General features: G+C 37.7%; 1 protein-coding gene across 1 annotated transcript in view; it reads right to left on the bottom strand.

Moving 5' to 3' along the window:
- Positions 1 to 20,586, bottom strand: part of ANO2 (anoctamin 2) — a 151,927-nt gene that overhangs the window by 104,922 nt on the left and 26,419 nt on the right. The window contains exons 4-9 of the mRNA XM_071549788.1: positions 18,041 to 18,192; positions 16,904 to 16,958; positions 16,378 to 16,426; positions 13,815 to 13,870; positions 13,526 to 13,567; positions 8,143 to 8,207 (exon numbers count right to left, since the gene is read on the bottom strand). Coding sequence (XP_071405889.1) covers positions 8,143 to 8,207; positions 13,526 to 13,567; positions 13,815 to 13,870; positions 16,378 to 16,426; positions 16,904 to 16,958; positions 18,041 to 18,192 — 419 coding nt within the window. The remainder of the gene's footprint in view (positions 1 to 8,142; positions 8,208 to 13,525; positions 13,568 to 13,814; positions 13,871 to 16,377; positions 16,427 to 16,903; positions 16,959 to 18,040; positions 18,193 to 20,586) is intronic.

Raw genomic sequence — 20,586 nt, 5'->3', positions numbered from 1 at the left:
TAGATGCATTAAAGACGAGAAAAACCCCAGGAGCAGCCAGCGTGGTTTCACCAAGGGGGATTCATGCTTAACCAACGTGATAAACTTCTGTGCTGATGTGGGTTGCAAGATGGGTGGAAAGCAGTGAATATTGTCCATCTGGGGTTCAGGAAGGCCTTTACAGTCTCCCATAGGATTCTCACTGGGCAGCTGTTGATGTATGGGCTGGGTGAGCACACAGTGAAGTGGGATGAAAATGAATGGCCAGTCCCAGAGTAGTGGCCAATGGCACAAAGCCTGGTTGGAGATCAGTGGCTAACACAGTACTCCAGGGGTCAATACTGCCTCCAGTCCTGTTTCACATCTTCCTTACTGACCTGGATGATGGGGCAGAGTGTACCCTCAGCAAGTTTGCAGATGACTCAGAACTGAGACCTGATATGATAAAGGGCCATATTGCCATCCAGAGGGACCTTGACAGGCTGGAGAACAAACCTGGCAAATTAAAGATCCACAGCAGGCAGCCTGGCTACCTGAGGCCAAGTTAATACTAATGTCAATTAATATTGAAGTCAACAGAGATTAATATATACCAGATTGTCCAATACTGGTCTTCCCAGTACACGACACGGAGACATTGGATAGAGACCAATGAAGGCCACAAGGAAGGGACTGGAGCACTTTACGTCTGAGAGAAAGGTAAGAGGGGTGACACTTTTGTCTGGAGTAAGAAGAGGATTAATCCAGGCTCTTTTCTGACAAAGAGACTAATGGGCACAAACTAGAACATGGGACGTTTCCCCTGAACATCAGGAAACACTTTTTTACTGTGAGGGTGATTAAGCATTCAAATAGACTGTCCAGGGAAGTTCTGGAATCTCCATCTTCTAAGAAATATTCAAGGAACATCAAGTCACAGTCCTGTGAAACTGGCTTTAGAAGGTCCTCTTTGAGCTGGAATTTGCACCTGATGACTTCCAGAGGGCCCTGCCAACCACAACCATTCTGTGATTCTCTGATCTTTGAGCACTTCACTTGCAACTGTTCCACCAAGAAAATAATACACGACATCAGCAATCACCTGCTCAATATTGCATTAAAATACTCATTTTTTTGCTCTCAGTATTGGCTGAGGAAGTTCAAAGATTTCCTGTGTTGAAAATTTTCTTTACGCTTATGTTTTCTAGGCATAATTATTACATGGTGGCCAGTTCTTAATTTCTTCACTTGTCATCTGGGTCATCTGTTAGACAGATAATGCTGTAGTCTGTCCTAGTGTAACTTATGTACAGAGAGAGAGAGAGAAGATCCTCATACAAGTCATCTTAGTATTGGGGTATAACTTTAAACCAGATATGGGCTTGCCTTAACCCCTGGGTCAGCACTCAAGGAGTCAGAAAAGGACCTCTTCTCACCCCAGCCTGCTATAGCCAGGACTTTCTACAGAGATTAAGATGTCAAGAGCAGTTTTACAAGAAAGATAAGCAAAATTGTAATGACCCACATGCAGCAGCTGCTTCCTACTCCCTCCAGTTCTCAGCTGTACATACCTACAAACATTCACATGCATATATATATATATATATATATATATATATATATATATATACATATATACATATTAAAATGTGCTGAACTCTCTCTTTTGTTTCCAAATGTGCCCTCTCACCTCTGTCTTTTACTTCTCCAGTTTGAAAAAACAAACGTCAATTTCCTATCTAAATACACTGATATAACCGCCAAAGACACCTTTTGGACTGGAAGCTATCACTCATTCCTGTTAAAAAATACAAGTTTCTAGCTGTGAAATTTAGGCACCATACAGACCGAGCCTGAGACAGTTTTGCACACAGAGAAAACTGAATTCTAGCTGCCTCCAAAACTTCACAGTTTAAGGGGGAGACAGAAAGAAGCTGTGCAGCAATTTCAAAGCCTTGGCTTGTAGATGTAGATATGAACATCCTTTGCTGGAAGTACTTTTTGAAAATCCCACTGAAGGAATGAGGAATATGGGCAATAATGAAGATCTAAGTGCTCAGACAGTGACCTGAAGCGTGGAAATTATGTTTATCAGAAAGCAGGGATCTGTTTTGTCTCAGCACTGCAATGCCTACTGGTTTAAAATTCCATCTCTCACATAAGCACCAATAAATAAGACCAGGCCCTTGCCAAAACAGAGAGAGAGAGAACCACTTCCTACAGGACTGGCAAAGTCTGTGAAATTCAGAGCTGTAAGTAAATCATCTCACTCCAGTCACAGGCCTGCATCCAGCAGAATAATTCAATACAAATTCTTGGATGATTTATGCACCATGAGCAAAACCCCTCTGCTTTGCAATAAACAATGGTTGGAGCACTCGGGTAAGCCCTGTGATGAGAAGTTCCAGCAAGGGGAGGGGAAACTCCCTACAGCTCACATGAAAAGTGCTGTCCTAGCATCCAACACCAAATATGCAGACCATTTCATAGACATATGACACGATACTAAAGGCTATTCATAAATAAACTGGGGGTGGGAGGGGTAATGAGGTCACACAGACACTGAAAAGGAGAAAAAATTATAATGATGGAGAAAGTGTTCCTTTTTCAAGAGCTTGGACTCTGTACCAGGGTCCCACCTGCTCATGGCTCCTCTAGGAAGTTCTCTGCTGTAAAAACTGGCATGAAGGACACCAAGGATGAGTGGATGCCTGCACAACACTTCTCACTTTACCTAGAGCTTTAAGGATGATGAACTGCAAGTTGAATATATCACATGTTGGGAATGGATCTTTGTTTTAGAGCTTCTTGGAACTATAAAAAGATGTTGGACTCAGAGTGCAATGGGGTTAAAGCAAGAAGATATGCTCAGATTATTGCCTCAGGCATGTTCTTGGCAGAGGTTTGGAAAGGAGTTTGATGGACAACTGCCAAAGTGACTGGTAGAGCTCATGGCCATTTTTCTACTTAGTGCTATGTTTGCTCGATTTGGACTTTCCCAGGCTTAAAGCTGTTTTCCCTTTTGCCTAATACAGAATTACTTGCATACAGCCCCATCATCTTCGCACATGTTGAAGATCTGCTTACTAGACAGCTGGGGGAGAATTGCATTGTTTTGCATGAGAATTGAATAATTTCTTTATCTATCAAGAACTGGTTTATATTGTCATTACCCACCTGGCATAAGGGGACTTTCTCCAGGAATCAGTGTTGTCTCAGTGATTTACTGGACTAAGCAGGAAAGCACAACACTCTCAACGCACTGGTCACGAAAATCCAAAAAGAAAGCAAGCTCTCTGCTCCCTCAAAGGGAAAGGAAACCACAAAAAAAATGGAGAATCCCACTGGCACACAGTGCATTAGGGAGGGATAGTCACATAGTACAGGGCTATTTTCTGCCAAAGGGTTCCACTCCACAAAAAGTAAAGATCAGGTTAGATTAATCCCAAATAATAACAGAGGAGCAACAGGGAAGCAGAAACATTAAAGCATACAGCAGACTCTCTACTTTGAGAATCAATAACCCAAAAGTTAGGATAAACAATGACTGAACATTAGTGTGTGCCTTTGGAATTAGGGAGGGGGCATCACAGATCTTATTTTCAAGTCCTTGGAATTCTTGACAGTATGTGGAGACAAATATTCCTTCTCAAGAGATGAAGATGTGACTACAAAGCAAGGTGGTGAAAGAAGCAGTGATTTGCTCATGTATTAGGCAGGATGAATGGCCACAGTTAGAGGAATACATTAATATTAACCACCTTTGCCTTGGAAGACATACTTATCTCTAAAGACAATAAACCTTCCATTTTAGCAGCTTTCCCCTTCTCTTATTTTACCTCTCCTTTAGATCTACCCTAAGAAGGGTGAGCAGATACACCTGGTTTTGTTTTCTATGGTGAAGATTGATGAAAGAAGCAAAAGGCAAAAAGGCAAACCACTAATAACACTTTGGGAGCCTGATTGCTTACACTGAACACTGCAGCACACAGACCCCATGACACTGACAGGGAAGGCAACAGTGTCCAGAGCCAAGACAGTCAAATTTTGGATCATGGGTCTGTCATTGCTTTAAAAACTGCCAGGAAGAGCAAGTTGTGCTTTAGGAACATATGCAGGAGCAGGAGGGAACTGGTGACTGTTCAGTCAAGAAGAGGTTCACCACGGGTACACTGCAAGGAAAGGCCAGAATTCATTACAAGAAAAGATCAAACAATTTTCCATACCAAAGAAAAACATAGTTAAAGATAGGAAGGAGGAAATATATTAGGTAGACAGCTCAAGTAACAAAAGCTCCCAAGTTTTGATTTATGTGCTATACACTATAAATAATATTTTGGTTAGCACACTTTTCTACCTACCCCTGCAAAAAGAGTCATTGTATACAGAGTCTTAATCTTTACATGTCTTCCCAGTTTTAGGCTTTACAGAAAGAAGCACTTGGAGCTTTGAAAGTAATCATGCTATAGATAATGTAGCCTGTTAGTTATGAAGAAAATAGGTGAAGTCCTAGCAATGGGAAATAGAAATTAAAACATGAGAAAGGAGATGGATGAGCTGGGGGACCTTATAGAAGCACTAGTATTAAAGTAAGATCCAACACAGTTAAAAATTGTCTAGCTCCACTTGATTTTCCTAGGGTCAGGTAATCTTATATTAATAACAAGACTTCAAAAGGGGACCTCCTCTCTGCAGTGATGATTCCATACTTGGCATTTCAGTTCATACATGGGTTTCCATCTGCAGGTGCTTTAAGATGTCCAGTAAGAAGAAAACTTGCCAGTTTTCCAGGAGTTAAGTAAGGTTTTGTCTCAGAAGGATAACCATCTCTTCGTGATAGCAGTAACCTTGGATTACTCCCTTCATCTGTCATTTAGAGCTCTTAAGTGATAAATGTTGCATCACAATCAGAAACGTAATTTATTATAAATTCTACTGTACTTCTTATTCTTGTATTGTTTTTTTCTCGACTTTCTAAAACTCATTAGAGGTGCACAGTTAAAAGACAAAAAACAATGGGTGTAAGTCATATCAAGGATATTTGGTCTGGACAGGAGAAAAAATTTCTTCCCCCTGGAGGAGTGCACTGCTAGAAAAGGTGCCCAAAGAAGCTGTGAGATCTCCACCATTAGAGCTTTCAAAACTTAAAGAGTAATTTCATCTGTTTTTGTAAGCCAGCCCTGTATTGAGCAGAAGGTAGATCTAAAGACAACCTATTAGTCCTAGAATCACATTGTTAAAACTTTTTTAACACTCTCTAACGTGTAAAAATACCATGAAACTTTCTTTTTTCACACAGGATCATAAAACTCCTCAGGAGCATCATCCCTGTCTCTGGATCAACAGCAGTATCACTGCAGAAATTTCTAAAAAATAACTTTGAACTCATCTTCATTTGAGGAATGAAAACTACTGAAATAAGAGAAAACCACTGAACTACAGATGTTGTTATAGCACCTTTTATATGACATTGCAAGGATTGAGAGTGATGGCTTTTGATAAGGGCATTCCTACAAGAAAGACACACTAGAGAAACTCCTCCCTAATAAAAATCAGTACATAAACCTGGATGACAGAGAAGGTGTGTTATAACAGACAAACCTCTGGAGCTCTGCACTTTCTAGAACTGCAGCTTCCACTCTCTATGTGTAAATATGTCCCTCATGCCTTCCCAGTCCAAGGCTGACTGAGAGACAAGATAAACCCTTTCCAGTACTTCTGACCATAGCAAATAATTTATTATTTCCCTCTCAAAACTTTTTACAGATTAAGAGACAGTAGTAAATGGAACTGTCAGTGAATATCCTAAAGGTCCTTTATTTCTTTCTGTTCTTAAAAACTTAACAATTTTCTTAGACTGACTCTGCTGTTAAATTCCCTCAGGATATCAGACCATAAAAGAGAACTGTACCAAGGGTGAGAATAACAAATATGTGGTTTCTAGTTTTGGTGTACAATCAATTAGAAATTGTCAAAAATTGTGTGGTCAGAAGCAAATGCTGAGACACCAGGAATAATTTATAATGATTCTCCAGTGCCATATCTAGTCTTCCAGCACAGGCACTTCAGTTAAAGAATGACTTGCAATTTGCATTCCTGCTGAATAAAGGTGAATGAGGGATAGTATAAAATATTTACACTGTTGCATAGTGTATTAAAATTCGACTAAAAAAGCCTAATAAATTGGGGGATGTAAATATTATTTAGGCAACATACCTTAACAGAGGTAAAGTACTTGAAAAATGCCAGTCAGAACAGACTTTGAGCATCAGGCAGAATAAATGGTGCCTCTTCTGTCCATCTAAACCTGATTATAGACTTGTTATGTTACACAGTCCTGCCATTACCAGAAAAAAAATGTTGACTATAATCTAAGTAATCTAAGAAAGAAAGATCACAGTAAATTATCAAAATGCACAAAGTGTGACTGATGTCTGCCAAGGGAATAAATACCCACATCGACACCGAGCTCAAACCGCCCCACGGTACAGAAGTGAAGAAACCTCCTTCAGATGCAGAAAGAGAGGGGTGGTCATTCCTCAGGTATATACACACTAAAGCTCTAACATTACCCAGGAAATAAAAACCACATTTCTTTTAGTGTCAACAGCCAAACTTACAGTCAAGCAAAGTATAGAAGATAAAAGCAAGAAAAATCATCTCTGAGAACAGAGAATCAATTGCACATGTCTGGTCTATTTTTTTTCTTTCTCACAGAAGTTCAAACCACAGAATTTCTATTAAATCATATCAGCATAGCAAAACATTATAATGGAGACAGCAAAATACAAATGAAGATGGAGTGTAAGCAGATGTACCCCTATTTTTAATTCAGCTGGTCTGGTAAAACTGAGAATTCCTCTGTCCAGGAACAGTTTAACTTAACATTTGTAATACTTACCAACAACACAGCAGGTGTTGTAATCTTGTTCTGAGTTTACCTGTTCTGTACAGTACCCTGGCCTGAAATAATTGCTATTCCAAAAGTACATAAATCTTGCACAAAATCTTTAAGGCAAAAGCAGAGGAAATTTCAGAGCTTTGCAGAACCTCAATGGGGTTTGGTGGTCTCACAATCACTTACCAATCTGAAACATCTTGCTCCCAACAGAGAGCAACTAAGTTAGTGCTTAACTCTTTAGAAAAGCTCCATGCAGCATTTCAACTTTAACTCAGAATACAACAAAAACATTTTACAAAGATTTTGGACTCTCCTTATTACCAACACCAGCTTTTGCAAATAGTCACATAGGGATAGATTGTATAATAATACCCAGGTGGAGTTTGGTTATTCAGAAGATAAATGCTAACAAATGTCACCTTTCTTATGTATACAAATTATCTAGAAACAGATATTTGTTGACTTTTTTCTATTTTTTTCTATTTGCTCATGTCACACTTCATTTATTCCTAGACAGATATAAGAATATTTCAAGTCAGCAGTTTCTCATTTATTTACTTTATTCAATATTTTTAGTGTACTATATTAAATTATAAGTAGTATTATAGTATGATATCTGTGTTGTAGTACTCTTATGACAGTATTGTAGTATTACTATAGTATATTATAGTATACAACAAAAATTGTTTTATTTTGGCTTTCTTTTAGAGATATTGTAGGAAATCCTTAAAAAGCACCATAGTGTTGTTTTGTCTTATTTTAAGGCCAACTTGTTCTGTGTTTGTAAAGAAAAAAAATGAGAAATATACAAGAAAACCACTGGGAACACATATGGATGTGTTCAAATGGCTAAAACTTGTAAAACCAGGGGTAAAAAAATCAATCCATTTCAAAACTGTCAAATATTTTCCCACTGATTCATGATGTGAACACCAGCTTCTGATTATTCACCAGCTTTGGTGACCATATTCTCCAATAAAAATTCATTAATGGAAATGGAAATGCCTTTCTTTTGAAAGAATTAATACTAAAAATAAAAAAGCCCAAAACCTGAAGTATGACATTGTTTCAGAAACAATCACTATACAAAAAACAGAAGTACATAATTGCTAAGTGTAGTTTTATTGTAGCAAACTATCATCAGAGCCACAGAAAAGCAGTGAAAACATTATTTGTAATGTTCTGGTCAATCCAAGATTTCATTTGCTGAAGTAACTGGAGATTAATTAATCTGCATCAGGTAAGAAGCAGGTCCCTTGGTGTTTCACACAAGTCCACATTACCTTATGAGATGAATAGGCTGAAACTTGTAAAATACTCCATATCTTGCCCATTCTTGATACAGCAACTAAATAAATTAAAAAAAAAATCAGAAAATTAACTTGGAACAAGTCACCCTTTCTGTTTTTACAAACATCTTCTAAGAGTTAAAAATATATGCACCAATTTAAAAAAAAGGCAATTTTCCATACTCCAAAGCAAACTTACTAATATTTATAAATTTATAAAACATTTATACATTTATAAAGCCTCTAAACTTGACAGCGATTTGAGGATGGTGGCCACACACGTTTCTCCACATCCCTACCCCTTCCCCAGCACATTTATCACACAGTGAAGTTAAATAGGCTCAAAAGGAAAGATGTAAGATGCTGTAGCCTTGGAGAAGTCTTCAGAAAGATGCTGGAACTAACCCTAATTACAGAGTGAAATTCTTCTATGATGTAATTTATTTAATGTCTGGAATCACATCACAGATAAGGCACTGACCAGTGTGTCCATGTCCAAAGTGAACTGAACTGAGCTAAGAGTTTAAAACTGGGAAACTGATATGTAAAAACATCCCAAGAGGTAACAAATGCGTCAAAGCCAGTCTTGCTCTCCTGCTCAGCTCCCGGGGCTGTTATACCCAGTAGAACCCATATAAAAGCCACTTCTGTCCCCATGCTGTGGTCACACAGGTTCACATTTGCTGTTGGATACACAAATTCACCCACAGCTTACAGAGAACTCAAAGGAAGGCAGAGATTCTGTGTAAACTTCTTACAGTGGGAGGAATCCAGCAGCAACAGGGTCAGGGATTAAAGGAAACCTTGCAGGAGCTCTGGTAAATTAACCACAAAATACTCAAATAGGCAAAGGACTTGGGATGCTCTCCCTTATTTCTTCTTTCATTCCTGTAATCTACATGGCACAACTTTGCTGAGTTTTCAAAAAGGAAAAAAAAAAAAGACAATCTGTGGCATTCCATTACAAGAGGCTGTAAAGAACACTGACAATCCTGTTCTGGAGGATATCACACTGTTCTGAAACAAAAGCTAGATGGTGGGTAGAAATTACCATGTAATTAACAACTTGGTCAAAGAGTTAATTTGATAGCAGTACTTTTTATAACTTTGGGTGAATTTATTGATAATCCAGAAAGGATATTCATAACTGAAGCTTTCCAGAATTAAGCAAGCAAAGGAAGCTCAGAGGAGACATCATCAAGATCTCTTGTTTGCTTAGTGTTCACAATATTTTTGTCTTCAGAGGAAAACAAAAATCTAGGCAATCATGGACTATTTTGGGTTGGAAGGGACCTTAAGGATTATCTTGTTCCAATACTCCTGTCATGGGCAGGGACACCTTCCACAGTCCCATGCAAGAGTAAGATTTTTGTGGAACCACTTGAATTGTTCGTATTCCTTTCACAGTTTTATGCTATGAAAGGCCTGTAGACAGTCTAAGACAACATGGTCATTGAAAATTGTTTATTGAAGTATCAGAGTGCATTAAAAAAAAAGAGAGCATCAATATGAATGAAACTAAAATAACCACATCCCTATTTATATAAATCTGCATCATCCAAAAAGAAAGATGTCAAGCCTTTTATCCCTCTTTTCCAAAGAGAAGTGGAGGGAGTCCAGAAAAAGAGTAGCATGTGAGAGGTGGGGTCAGTTCCTTGATAACACGTCTCCACATCAAAAATTGGGGTAGTGATGAAACTGTGTTTTGAGGAAGAGCTTCTGTGTAGAATATTTGCTGATTCCAAGAGATGACTTTGAGATGACCCATTGAGTCCAACCTCAGAGTCTTGACTCCATTTTCCCTCTTTCCCAGCCTAAATGATTCTGTCCCTTCAGACTTCATTTCCTCCCTTGCTGTGAGCTCTGACTGTCCCTCACCTATGTCATGGAAATTGTAGTTTACATGAAGCACCTTGAGTTAATACCTTGGACGTTTCTATTCTTCTGTAAACTTTGGTGGGGATTAAGACACAAACCAAGCAACACGTGCAAGCAACCAGCAAGAGCTGCAGAGAATGTTAGGAACAAAACACAGAGATTTTCTGTAATTATCAGAAGCTGCATTGTCAGATGGCCCATTTTGACAGCAATGCTACAATATTCCTATGGAGCAGACAGTACAATTAAAGTAAGTGTGGAGAAACTCCAGATACTACAACTGCAGTTATCTTGACATATTTTGAGGTTTTCCAATCACATTTTCCTCCTGTTTAGAATGTATCTTCTCCTAACAATGCAATGTAAAAGAAGTAAATAAATATCGAGTAAGCAGTTAAGAGCTGGATCCTGCAAACGTCCTCCTGATGCAGGATTGCTGTTCAGAATATGGAAAATTTAAGTGTACAGAGTTGTGCCATTGTGTACTCATTAAAAATAAAATATGAAGTATTTTCCATTCACAGATCAGGGAGTGAACCTGTTAAGCAATTGGGAATTCATAAATGAGATCCAAGGATTGTGGATTCTTTGATTTTGGAATATTGCCTTTACAGAGCATGTGCTTTGCAATTGTGGAAAGAAATTACACGACTATATTTAATTTTGTTTGGTTTCATCAGGAGTTGAAGGGGCTGACACACTGATATTTTCATGTGAATACTTGTTGTTCCTGTTCAAAGTCACCCCTTGTCATTACCCCACAACATTATCTACAAAATGTTATTTATTTCCATAAATAATCATACCAGTAAATGCATTCATTCAAATATACAAAAGAAGAAAGCTAACGCTATTCAATTCTTAAAACTACCTAAAAGCTGTTTTGAGCAGATCTACAGAAAGGAATTTCAGGAGCAAAAAGAAAGATCTTTCTCAAATTTTTGTATCTTTAGGAACAGGCTCCTATGACATTATCTCAGACTACAGAATCACATTGGTTATTCTGATTCCAACAGCCATAGTAGTGAAAGTGCATCTAGGGCATGAAAATTTTCCATTCATGTGTGTTTCCCACACCAAACCTCACTTGCAACACTGCAATTTTACAAGATTGATCTTATTCTGGAAGTTTAGAACATGCTTCCTTTCATGGCATTTATTAAGTTCAAAGGAATTTTAGGACGAGTTTTGTAATACAGTTTATTGCATTTTATCAGCTTCATTTAAAAATTTTACTCTCTGTAAGTTTATAAGAACATTTTCTAATCTGCTTCTAATATTCTGGGGATGTTACTGTAGTATATGACAACAGGGTATTTTCCAGGTAGGTAACAAAGCTCTCATGGATTTCTTAATGTCAAAAATACAGATATCAATGGAGGGTTACAATTTGCCAGTGGGTTGGAAGCTTAAAGACCAACCCAGCGTTTATACTCATGGTGAGTTATGGCCAGGCTTCCTTAAAAAGATTCTTTTCTAGAGCAGGAATCACACTGGAACTGGGAAATTCCTTTACTCCAAACACTCTTAGGAAAGACTGAAACTGTCTTATCTATTGACTACAGATTTTTAGTTCTCAGAAGACATGACAAAACTGTTGCTTTTTACTCCAAGGAAATCCTAAATACGGTTGATGAGGATTAACCATTTATTTTATGAACTGGTACATAAACCTTAATTACTTTTCTGCCTTATTGGCATAAGTACTCCAGATGGACTCAATTTTTGGGGGCTTATACAACAGAAAATTGAAATGGAAGATACAGATAAGTTAAACTGGGCAAAATAAAAAGGGGCAGAAGAGGGGAAAAAAAACAACTCTCAAAAATGCCCTTCTTGCCTTTAAACCTGATCAGGGTTTTCCAGGAAATTAAACACTGAGACTATTAGATTCAGATAGAAAACAGATGATGTTATGCATAGGAATACTACAGAAGATTCAATGGTTGGGCAGCAGGGACATATGTGAATAATCAATGAAGTATTTCTGGAAAGAAGCTTTTATGTTTTTAATACTTAACACTTCATAACTGAGCCTAATAGGCAGTTAAAAAAGAAGGCAGCACAAAATACAACTAGTAGGGTGAATATTTTTCCAGACATCAGTTCTTTTAGGTTCTCTTCCCCCACTATTTCACAGTACCCAATCTTTCTTCATTGACTAATGTTCGTTTACTTTTCTTCACAAAAGTTTTGCTTTCCTTCTCAGTCAGGAATATGGAGCTGCCTGAGAGTCCACTGTTGTACCTCCATCATTTGCTCAGGGAAAATTCTGCAAGTGCAGAGCACATAATTTCTTCCCCCCCAAAAAGCTCAAAGTAACATGCACAAATACAAAAGCTTCCTTATAGTTTGTTTTTTAATGTTGTCTCTTTTTCTTACCACGGTTCATATACTGAATTAAATTGTATATGATACATGAAGACATCTAGTGGTGAAATATTAGCATTATTCCCAAAAAACACAGTGATTATGTTTTCAAATTTTACTAACCCAGCACTGGAGAAATCAAAATGTTTTATTTGACCTGTGAACTCAACCTCCATATCTAGTGCTCAGATAGTTGTCATTTGTGGCAATTACACACTTGAGAACTACACTCTGTTTTGCCATGTTAGTGGCATTTTCCTAACTCTCCTTCAAGCAACAGATGGCACATACCAACATCTGATGCCAGTGTTAAAAACATTTATGATATAATTTACAGGTCATCAAAAATATATGTAAATTGATATCTACTATACTAAATATTGTAGGCATCCAATCATATACTTCTCCTTCATTCTTCCCTCCTCCCTTCTTCTCCCTATTATTTTTCCTCTTCATTTCCCATCCTATTGCTTGCATAGCAAGGAAAATAAAATGAGTAAACATTAGAGAAAAATATGGAATGGCTCTCAATAGATTAAAGTAGTTAAAAAATTTTTTTCCTCATTTCTAACAGTAAGCACATGTATTAGACACAGTCAGAATTCTCAGTTTCTCTCGTGCAGACGGTGGGTGATCTATTTTCAAATCTTTTGATAGTTAGAAATTTTATTTACAGAATAATTGGAAGCAGATTTCTAGAAATTGCATGCAATTTAATTGAATGCACAATCAAATGAAAAATACATCTGTGTTTTATTCTAGTACCCACTGTTCTCTAGTACCATTTGGTTAGGACAAGAAAATTAATACATAAGTTCTTTAACAACTTTTGTTTCCTGACAGGTTGCAAAGTTTTGCCTATGCATGTGGAGGGAAACATGAAGCGCTTCAAGATGAAAATATCAAATTAAATTTACTCATACACTTCATAAGAACACTTTATAAAAAGCTCACAAACAATTTTATATGCAGAAATACAGGAAAATATATAATGCAAAAATTACATGCTTTTTTAAGAATATCTACCTACTTGAACCTACTGGGTAGGGCTTTACAATAGCATTTAGAACATTGATTCCTATTTATCATAATAAATGCAATATGAAATAAATTTTGCAATGTGCTTTACCTTTCTTTCATTTATGACATCATTTTGGCCTTCATATTCTCCCTAGAGAAAGGAAATAGTTTAATAACTTATGGAAAAACAGGTAAAACTAAATAAAATCTTACTCGGTTGTTCCCACGTTGTTGATTTTACGTTTAGGTCACAACTTGAAATGTACTCATGTAAGAGTTTTCATATTAGAATCACACAATTAGAATATATTTTCATTGCCACAGACAGCAAACATTAATGTCTATGCACTACTGAGTGCTACCAGCAGAGAACTAGATTTTTCATAGGATATACATACATCATGAAGTGGATATGCTGCATCATAAACATTGTTTGCAATTAAAGTGCCAATACCTAAATGGAAAAAAAAAATCAGATTGTCAAAAGGTAGGCACTAACAAACAGAAAACATAATTACAGGTTTCATATCATGACATTACAAAAGGGACTGAGCTGTATTACTGAAAATATGCAAAATCATGTCCAGGTGAGCACATACCAACCTGGAAGTTTCTGACTTTGGAAGATGTTTTTCACAGAAAGGCTCATTTCTTTACAGTGCTGTGCAAAGGCTGTTTTCATCACTGTCTCACCCTGACAGCAAAGAGCCATGAGGAGGAAAGCATCTCAGAAGCCCTTCTTGAATCTTTGCCATGATCAGAATGGTGGATTCCTAGTGGCACACCCAAACAATAAAAAAAAACCCAACACTTTCACAGAAGTTTGTGATTACAGAGTCATAAAATGGTTTGGGTTGGAAGGGACCTTAAAGATCATCTTCCATTAGCCCAGGTTGCTCAGAGACCCATTCAGCCTGGCCTTGGACACTTCCAGGGATGGGGCAGCCACAGCTTCTCTGAGCATCCTGTGCCAGGGCCTGCCCACCCTCACAGGGAAGAATTTTTTCCAAAATTAACCAACTAGATTGTTTTTAGTGTTGAAAAAAAATCCATAGTAAAGTTACGCAACTGTTGTTATGAAATTTTTGGGAAAACCTCTTTGGTCAGATATGCTGGATAGTCAGTACTATTGAATGTCTTCCTTCATATGAAGACAAATATCCTTACAACTGCATGCATTGATAGAATCTGGAAATCATGCTGTGATTGTGTCAAGCCTTCTCCTGAAAGTACTCAATGTTTGGAATTTTACAGCAGTTCAGAGCTAGAAAAATATAAGCCTTTCCTGTATAATGTCGTAGAAGTGGAATCAGATTCAGCCTTACACAGATGTAAAGAAAGAATTTGATAGGCAAGTGTGTTTGAATTGTTATTTTCACTGTATTATGTTATGAAACATGTTTCTGACCACCAAAATCTTCCGTAAGTACTTCAACATCACTTCTCTGCCTCTTGTGCAGAACTCCTTAAAAATGAACTCCTTAAAAAAAATTAACCCAATGATGTTTAAAACCACTCATGATGAGTGGTTTTAAGCTTAAGACTAGAGAGATGGGGAAGCCTTAGTGACATATGAAACATAGAACTTTTGGGAGAAGACCAAAACAACTAAAGAATTTAGGTTGAATATGATGCATAATCGTGGTTTCATGTGGACCAGAGAGATGGAAAGGATGGGAATGATAAAGTATTTACTTCATATGGGATCTTGAGCTGATCTGACCTGGAAGTGCTTCAGACTGTATTTTCACCTTAGCATTAAAAAAAAATCCTGTAAAATCACTACTAGAGCTTTGATCTCTAATAATGGCTTTTATTACACTATGAACCAGAACAAGCCATTCAAATAGAGAAAACTTTGAGTAAGAGGCAAAAAAATCCCCATTGATAAAGTGCTTCTTCACTTCCTGCTATGTACTTGCTTCTCTCAGACTTTCTACTCAACAACTTCCAAACACCTTCCAAAGTTTCAAGAGGTTCTAGAAACATCTACTTACACAGACATCAATAATAAATTTAAAACTCTGTACTGGGAAAAGGCAAGTATTTTTGGTTGAAAAAGAGAAAGCATTTTGTTTGGACATTTTTGGTTTAGTTTGGTTTTCATGTAATTTCCAAAGAAATGTATCTCTATTTCAGGGAAACCTAAATTAATCTATTTTTCCACTCCAACTCCTGGAACAAAGGCATCTATTACTGCAGCTCTAGTGCAGAAAGTCACACCAGGACTGTGCAGAATCTTGCTACAGCACATCCTTTGCCAGGTACATCATCCTTAGACATGATGCTCTGTCCATGACTGGTCAAGCTTACAGAAAAACTTCCAGAAAACATTCCAGACAAGGAGTACCATCACTTCTTTGGCACTAGAGAAATATATGTCATGTTCAGAATGGATGGGAGAAAATAGAATAAGCACACCTACATATTGTGAATGTCAAGAAAAAAATAACTTCAAATATTTCAGAATTATCCCAAAAGAATCTTCAAAATGGTCATATTTAAGTCATATATTTCACTAGGCAGCTCATGGAGATAAATTTTAAGGCTGCAGCAATAAAAATAATCTGGAAAGATATAGTATTCTATTGAAATGGCAAGAAAAATATGCTCCTGCAAGAAATAATAGAACATATTGCAGTGGACATCTGAATTTTCAAAACCAAATCATAGAGTAATCAAATCCCATTTTATAACAATTCATGAAATGCAAGTTATGTGCCAGGTCTTGCACCTGTAGAAACGAAAAGCAATCTCCCATTACCATGTCCTATCCAAACCTTGCTCCAGAAAGTCTGATTTTATGCATCAGAAAAAGCATTTGGTTCAATCTCTACTTTTTTTTTTTTGTGAAAATGTGCCAGTACACTTCTCTGTTCTGCTAGAAAAATCAATATTCTGTGAGACACCCCAGCAAATCCTTCCAGAAGAGCACAAACAATTCCCTTTCCTCCACCTTACCCATGCTGTTCCTGGCCTTGATGGATGTGCGCTTCAAAATTTCCCTCACCTGCAGAAAAAAACACACAAATCCACTTTTAGCACAACTTCCATCTTGGAGCTACAAATAAACCAAAGATTTAAGAGAGGTGGCTTTGTAGGGTTCATCTGCACATAGATTTAGATGACTTAACAAGTTTTGCTGGTGGATTGTCTGCCCTAAACTTTGCAGGCTGCTGTGTCACATCCTTATAAAACTATAAGAAATGTAAGGATTTTATGGAATAAAAGCTGGTTAAAAATTAGGAATGGGATTTAAAATGGCTTTTAATGATGGAGAGGAGTCAGTTGTTTCCCTGCACAGCATCTCCTACTTCTGGACTACTGTGCAGCTCCAACAAGGGATTCCTTACATATATATGACTGCTTAGTGTTTTACAGGAGCAAAAAAATAAATTGATGAAATTAGAAAAGTATTTACCAACATTCACTGCTAAAGCAAATCCCATTAGCAGAAGAGAATGATTTGTTACTTTTGTTAACTTACTATTCTGCTGCGGGTGGCATTGTCGAAAAAGGTGTCTCTGTCTTTGATGTTATACCTAAAACATTGAGAGACAAAGAACAAATCAGGTCTGTTTTAAGATGTGGGAGTAATAATTAAGATAATATATAAGCTTCTAATTTAGAAGCTAACAAGAAAAACAGATGTTTAAAGGAAATACAGATGACATAGTACAGCTCTACTTGCTATTTAAGATCCAGACATTCTGAGCTCTGCTTGGATTTCAGTGGTTCTGGGCATAAAAATGCAAAACTATTAATATAATATAAAATAATAACCTATTGTTTACAGAATATGACCATTTAATATTTTACTTATAACATCCTCTCAACACTACAACATTCTAAGGTGATGTTTTTAGATTTCAACCAGCCTAATGTACATGTTCATTCCACTTTTCCAGGCATCAAAACAATCTGCATTTCACTTTCTTTCAAGTAGCCATTCCTCTGGAATGATGCCTTCCCTTAAACCTGAAAGTCATCATATGTGAAATTAGCTGCTCAATTTATTCTCCTCCATAAATTTGACTTGTATTCAGAATTAATTAAAGTTGACAGAGGGCAATAAATGGTATGGTGGGTCATTTTATTTATTATCAAATTTTATTTATGAAACATAAATACAAGGAGACACCCACGAGGGAAAAAAGAGTGTTTAATTTCAAACTGGACCCAGAAATATTATTCTGAGTGAAAGGGCAGGTGTCAAGAATTCCTTATCTGCATATTATTAGGCAAGTTTTAATTACTATAATAAATCTATCAAGAGGTAAAATATTATTGAATTTTTACTAGGTCTTTGTTTCTTCAAAACAGGCAGTAATATCCAGAAAAAAATAATCAGAAATTTGGTAGTAGGATTTTTACATTTCAAGGTAAACACATAGATATTTTATTTGGTGCACTGCTTCCAATGCTTTATGCAGCAGAAGGCAGTCTCTACAACTTAAGTTGCTGTTACTTCAATGAAAATCTGATAACTTGGGTATTTTGTCAGGATTTCCAGAAACACTCAAAAAATTTCTGAATTTTGACAGAATACATGTAGAGAAAATGATAACACTAAAATGATAAATTATAGCTTTCTTCGTTGTTCATCACATTTTAAAATACTCACAAATGTATTTTCTCTCTGGAAAATGGGTAGGATAAGTTCTTCATCTTAGTATTTTCTTGTTGTGGCACTTGGGGTTGCAGAGGTTCAGTCAATTTGCACCATATGTCATTTAATGTTTTGAGTACTCCCTCTTCTTCTGTGATTTCATACATCTGAGTAAATAAAACAGTACATTAGCAGCTCCCTCCCAAAAATGCACTAAAATGAAGAGAAAAAGAAAAAACCCCAAAGTTTTGCTATACACATATGTTTAAAACTGCAATTTTAAAAAGTGTCTTCTCTGAAGGCATATTCCCATATAACAGCAAGAACCTGAATCCATATGGGTTGCATTTCCAAAACGTTCTTGTCCTTCACAAGCTGCTTTCAGAAGAAAACTCAGTGCAGAACAGTTAACACAAGAAAAATCATAGAACCATAGAATCATAGGATTGGAAGGGACCTAAAAGATCATCTCGTTCCAACGCCCTGCCTTGGGCAGGGACACTTTCCACTATCCCAGGTTGCTCACAGCCCCATCCAACCTGGCCTTGGACACTTCCAGGGATGGGGCAGCCACAGCTTCTCTGGGCAGCCTGTGCCAGGGCCTACCCACCCTCACAGGGAAGAATTTATTCCTAATATCTAATCTTAACTTAATATCTTTCAGCCAAAAGTGATTTTGTTGTATTTTAGCCAAGAGAAATCTAACTAAAGCAGAAGCTGCAGGGAGATGACAGAAAAGCAGACTGATTATTTTGCCCTGGTAAGTGGTAAAAAAGAGAGCAAACACAGCAGGAAAGGGCTTTACCTGCTGCAAATCATATTGTCCCAGCAGAATAAATAATTGGTGGGTGATAATTGCCATATGGTGTGACGACATTCAAACACATACCACTAGAAGGGAGGATGGCAGGCTTATTGCTGTGGAACAGTTCAAGGATACAGCTTTTGCCAGTCCAGGTTAATGTGAAGGGCTTGGGAGCTTCTCAGAAAGATGAAGGTATTTTTTTTCGTGATAGACAACGTCACCAAACATGAGTTTATGTTCTCTTCACAGGATATTCCTTTCACCAGCTTTGCTGTCCTGCTCTGGATGCCTTCAATGACCTCCTGAAATCCTGGGGTCCAGAACTGCCCCCAGCACTCCAGAGGATCCCACACTGGTGCTGAGCACAGCAGGATGATCCCTTCTGTGCTGGGCTCGGGGGGGGCTGTTTGATGCCCCCAGAGTGGGCTTTGCCCTCTGGGCTGTCAGGACACACACACTGCTGCCTCACAATGCCCCTGCAGCCCCACGTTCCTCCCTGCAGGTCTGCTCTGCAGCCACTCCCAGTTTTCACCCGTGCCTGTCAGAACCCAGCATTTCTTGTTGAATTGATATTCCAATCTATCTACATCCCTCTGCAAGGCTTCTTGGCCCATTAAGAGGGTCACCAGCGCCTTCCATTGCCAGAAAACTTGTCAGTGGTGCATTCAACTCTTGAATTCAACTCGTTGATAAATATATTGAAGAGATTTGGCCAAGATATTGAGCCGTGAAGTCATCAGCTGAATGCAGACCCACTCACTGCAACACTTAGAGCCTTGCCCTTCATCCAGCTCTTCACTCAGCACTCCATGTACTGCTCATCTCACAGTTAAACCTGTCCAGAATGATGCTGTGAGGGACAATATCACAAGTTTTACTGAAATCCAGAAAAAAAAACACATCTACTGCCTTCTCATCATCCACCAGGCAGGAAACACTGCAGTAGAAGGATATAAAATTAGTTAGACAGGACTTTGTGAAACCACACTGTCTGTGCCTGATGAATGTATTGCCCTTTCCATGCCTTTCATTCCATCTGGTATGACCTTCCCCATAATTATTACAAGTACTGAGGTCAGAATAACAGGTTTGTAATTTCCTTGGTCTTCTCTCTTGGAAATTGTAATAACAAGTCCAGTCAGTGAGAACCTCTCCAGACAGATGGTTCAAAGGGTTTCTGCTAAATCCTTCAGTACTCTGGGATGAATTCGTGAGATCCCATGGACTTATGAACATTCTGCTGATACTGATAGTCTCTTAAGAGTCCAGTGGCCACAAATGGAAAGTCTCTGTTGCCACTACTGTGGTCCCCTGGCTAAGAGAGCCAGGCAACCCAAGGTGTACCATTAACATAAAAAACTGAGGGAAAAAAAAAGGCATTGAAGGCTTCCATTTTTCCTCCATCCCCATTTGTCAAGTGAACATCTTCAACAAGTATTGATCCAATAATTTCCTTAGACCTCCTTTTGCTATTAACATATTTTTAAAAGCCTTTTTTTTGTATGATGCAACACTGGCTGGTTTTAACTTTAAATAAGTTTGGCCTTTTGTATTTTCCTCCTGAATATGTGAATCACAGCTCTATAACCTTCCTGTGATGCACTGGCCTTGTTTGTAGAGATGGAAAATTTCTTTTTCTTCTTGAGCTACATGAGGAGTTCCACATTGAGCCAAGCTGGTCTTCTGCCCCACCTGCTTGACTTAAGCTGGAATTACAGGCTCCTACACTTTTAAAACATGGTCTTTAAGCTGATCA

The sequence above is a fragment of the Pithys albifrons genome, chromosome 3 (genome assembly GCF_047495875.1).
Source record: "Pithys albifrons albifrons isolate INPA30051 chromosome 3, PitAlb_v1, whole genome shotgun sequence".
Taxonomy (NCBI): domain Eukaryota; kingdom Metazoa; phylum Chordata; class Aves; order Passeriformes; family Thamnophilidae; genus Pithys; species Pithys albifrons.
Note: the sequence above shows the minus strand (reverse complement) of the source record. Positions and strands in the feature narration are given on the sequence as shown.